The sequence below is a fragment of the Haliaeetus leucocephalus genome, unplaced genomic scaffold, assembly GCF_000737465.1.
Source record: "Haliaeetus leucocephalus isolate CR32 unplaced genomic scaffold, Haliaeetus_leucocephalus-4.0 Scaffold224, whole genome shotgun sequence".
Taxonomy (NCBI): Eukaryota; Metazoa; Chordata; class Aves; order Accipitriformes; family Accipitridae; genus Haliaeetus; species Haliaeetus leucocephalus.
In genome coordinates, this window is record NW_010972660.1 from 312,326 (window position 1) to 316,128 (window position 3,803).

The 3,803-nt window shown below is 66.8% G+C and overlaps 1 protein-coding gene across 1 annotated transcript; it reads right to left on the minus strand.

Moving 5' to 3' along the window:
* Nucleotides 1-657: 657 nt before the first annotated feature.
* On the minus strand, nucleotides 658-2,711 carry SBK1 (SH3 domain binding kinase 1). Its single transcript, XM_010567003.1, has 3 exons — nucleotides 2,468-2,711; nucleotides 2,152-2,354; nucleotides 658-1,440 (listed from the first exon to the last, which is right to left on the minus strand). The coding sequence occupies exons 1-3, from the start codon at nucleotides 2,661-2,663 to the stop codon at nucleotides 658-660; spliced, it is 1,182 nt and encodes a 393-aa protein (XP_010565305.1). The 5' UTR covers nucleotides 2,664-2,711.
* Nucleotides 2,712-3,803: the final 1,092 nt, after the last annotated feature.

Consider the following 3,803-nt stretch of genomic DNA (forward strand, 5'->3'; position numbering starts at 1 on the left):
GCGGGGGCCCCGGGCCTCCCGGTGCCCCCCCCCCGGCTGCCCATCACCGGCCACGGCGCCCGCCTCCCCATCCCCTCCTGGTCCCCACCGGTGGGGCAGGGACCCGTGGAAGGGGGCAAATCACCACCCCCCCCAAAGCTCCCCAGAGGCCTCCTCCACCGTGCGGGGGTCATCGGCCTTCCCTCGCCCTGGCTGGGGGCCGAGCACGGGGAGAGGGAGGGCCGGTGGGCACTGGCTGCCCTGCACCCCCCCAGCCCTGGGTGGTGGCCCCCACCAACGAAGCCCCCCGCCCCGAGCTCTTCCTCCCCGTATTGGGACACTCCTCCTCGTGCCACCCTGGGGGGAGCCTTGGAGGGGGTGGCACGGCCACGGCAGGAGCCAGGGGCACCGACGTCCTCCCTGGTAGCGAGCGGTGCCCTTGGCCGGGCTCCCACCGCCGGCATCACCCAGGCAGGGTGGGGGGGATCAGCATCCTCGGCGCTACAGAGCGCAACCGGTTTTGTCCTTTTCCTCTTCGTTTTTGTTTCTTTTCTTTTTTTGCTTTGGGAGATCTGGAGCCTGGTCCCGGCTCGTGCCACCACCACGAGCGACACCCCCCATCCCCGAGGCCGGGGGACGGGACGGGACGGGCGGCCGCCACATGCCGCCCCGGCGCTGTCAGACGCAGATCTCTATTGCTGTGGCCAGGACCATCTGCCCTTTGCCTTTGTCCTGCCGTCCGTCTGTCCTGCTCGCCGTCCCCGGGGGGGCCGCGCTCGGCTCGGAGCCGCGCGGTCCGCTCCCCTCGGTCAGGACGGTCCTCTTGAGCGGAGCGGGGGTGCAGGAGCCGGCCGCCTCGTGGCGATGGGGACCGGCGGGGAGCTTGTCCCCGGCGTGCTTGCGGGAGCGGTAGGAGGGTCGGCGCCGCACCTCGGCCATCAGGTCGCACTTGATGAAGTAGAAGACCTCCTTGACGGGACAGCGCTTCTCGGGGTCGAGGGCCAGCAGGCGCTGGAACATGCGCAGGGCGCTGTCTGTGAAGCGTCGCCACTGCGAGGGCAGCCCCCCCAGCCGCCCCTTCTGCCACCGCACAAACTCCTCGAAGAAGGCGTCGGAAGCCGCCGCCGCCTCCCAGGGGAAGTTACCGGTGAGGACGCAGAAGATGAGCACCCCGAAAGCCCAGACGTCGATGCTGGTGTCCACGGCGAAGCCCTCCGCCCGCCCGGCTTGGCAAACCTCGGGCGCCGTGTAGGGGATGGTGCCGCTGATGCGCTTGACCCGGCAGCCCACCTTGCGGGTCATGCCGAAGTCGGCCAGTTTGATGCGGCGGCAGTCGCGGTCGAAGAGCAGGACGTTCTCCGGTTTGATGTCCCGGTGCACCAGGCTCTTGCTGTGCATGTAGTCGAGGGCCAGGCCCAGCTGCTGCACGCAGCGCTTCACCAGCTCCTCGGGGAGCCCCACCTGCGGGTGCGGGGACACGGCATCAGCCACCCGCCACCGAGCCCTGTGGTGATCCCACCCAGCTCGGGGACCGCCATATCTGTATGTCGTTACACATCTGACACGGTCGCGGCTGCTTTTATCTGGGGTGCTCTCTGCGGCAGGGAGATGGGTGGTGGGTCCCGGGCCACCCTACGGATGGGGGATGAGTGTCAGGACCTCCAGGGGATGGGTGATGGGTCCGAGGCCACCCAAAGCATGGGTGTTGGGTCCCAGCCCACCCTAGGGATGGGTGATGAATCCCAGACCACTCTAGGGACAGGCAATGTGTCCCAGGCCACCCTATGGATGGGTGATGGGTGTCAGGACCTCCAGGAGATGGGTGATGGGTCCAAGGCCACCCAAGGGATGGGCGATGGGTCCCAGGCTCCCCAGGGGAAGGGTGATGGGTCTCAGGCCACCCTAGGGATGCGTGATGAGTCCCAGACCACTCTAGGGACAGGCAATGGGTCCCAGGCCACCCAGGAGATGGGTGATGGGTCCCAGCTCACCCTAGGGATGGATGACGGATCTCGGGCCACCCAGGGGACAGGTGACGGGTCCCAGACTTGCTCGTAGGTGCTTGTGGTTGGGGCTGACCCACACAGGGATGCCCGGTCCCTGCGCATGGGGCACCCTCCCAGATGGCCACTGCCCCAAAAAGGCTCCCACAGGAGGGGCGGGGGCTCCCACCTGTGGCGGGATGATGTCGAAGAGGTCCCCGCCGGGGGCATACTCCTGAGCGAAGACGTAGCAGTCCTCGGTCTCGAAGACCACATCGAAGACCTTGATGATGAAGGGGCTGGAGGAGAGCGTGTTGGTGATGCTGAACTCCCGCAGGAAGTTCTTCAGCTTCGTCTTACTCTTGTTGACGAACTTCAGGGCCATTTTGGTGCCTGCAGTGGGCAGGGGATGGGGATGAGCCTGGGGCACGGTCGGGACATGCTGGACACCCTGCTCCCAACGTGGTCACGTCCCCCGCACCCACCCCCCCCCACAGTCCCCTCACCTGTGCTTTTGTGGGACACCAGGTCCACCTTGCCGTAGGTGCCCTTGCCGAGCTCGCGGATGAGGTCGTAGTGCTTGCTGATGTCGGTGCCTGAGAGGGTGCGGATGGCCAGGGACTGCATGTCCTCGGTGATGAGGGGCACCCCGCAGCAGGCCAGCTTGCGCGACGGCTCTTGCTCAATCGAACCCGCGCTCATGGCTGCGCTGCAAGGCAGAGGCGCGTCACCGCTTTCGGTGGGTGCTGCAAAGCCACCGCGCCCCGTCCCGTCCCCGGGGCTGGGAGCCACGGCACCTTGCACAGGGACACCGGGCTGCTTGGGCCGGTGCTGAGCAGCACCCGCTGGGTGCCACCCCTCTGTCCCCAGGGGACACCAACCCAATGGCTCTAGAGAGGATGCTCCAGCCTCCGCAGGGGCTGCAGCCGTGCGGGGCAGGGCCAGGGCGTGCAGTGGCCCCTGCGCCTCCAACTCAGGGGGGATGTCTGGGGGCAAAGTGAGGGCTCGGGGCATGGCAGAACCAGGAGGGCAGGGGCATGGGCAGACGGACGGACACACACACACACATTTCCTCGGCCCTGGTGAGTTCACAGCCACCGCGCAGGATGGGAGCTGAGGCCCTTTGGGGCTCCCCACTGCTGCCGCAGTTCCCAGTGGGGACCCCAGGAGCCAGCCCTGTCCCCTCCACCCTCCCACCTTTGCAGAGCACCAGAGCCCCCTCCAGAGCCGAGCCCGCCTGCGAGCCTGCGATGCTCCGGAGCAGGGCCAGGGCCACACCGCAGGCATCGAGCGGCGACACGATGGCTCTGCAGCAAATCACTCCACCATCTGACCATCCTCTGACCATCCGTCAGCACCGACTCTCGGCTTTCCCCAACCAAGGTGCTGGACACTCTGGTGCAGAGCCTGGTCAGCGGCGCGTGGACAACAGCACCGACGTTCCTCACTCCCGACAAACCGGCGGCCGTTTTCCCTCACTCTGGCCATCCCCGCAATGAGACCCGAGCTTGGACTCACCCGCCACGCCGCCACCACGGCAAAACCACCCCGGGATCTCCTCTGTCTTCAGGGCGCTGCATCACCCTCCATCATCCCCAAGAGCACAAACCCAATGCCCTGCCAAGCCACCCCACACTGGAAGCACGCACGAGAGCGCAGCATGACCGCCCTGCGCAGAGCGAGTCCTGAGCAGAGACACGGGCCCCCTGGGGCCGGTGGGTACCACAGCAGATAAATCCGGCTACTTTTGATTTTGTAGCAGATTGACAAAAATCATGGGACAGCAGCCGGGCGGGCGCCAGTTTATATTTAGATTTTTAATGCGGCGTCTCACTGGGGGAA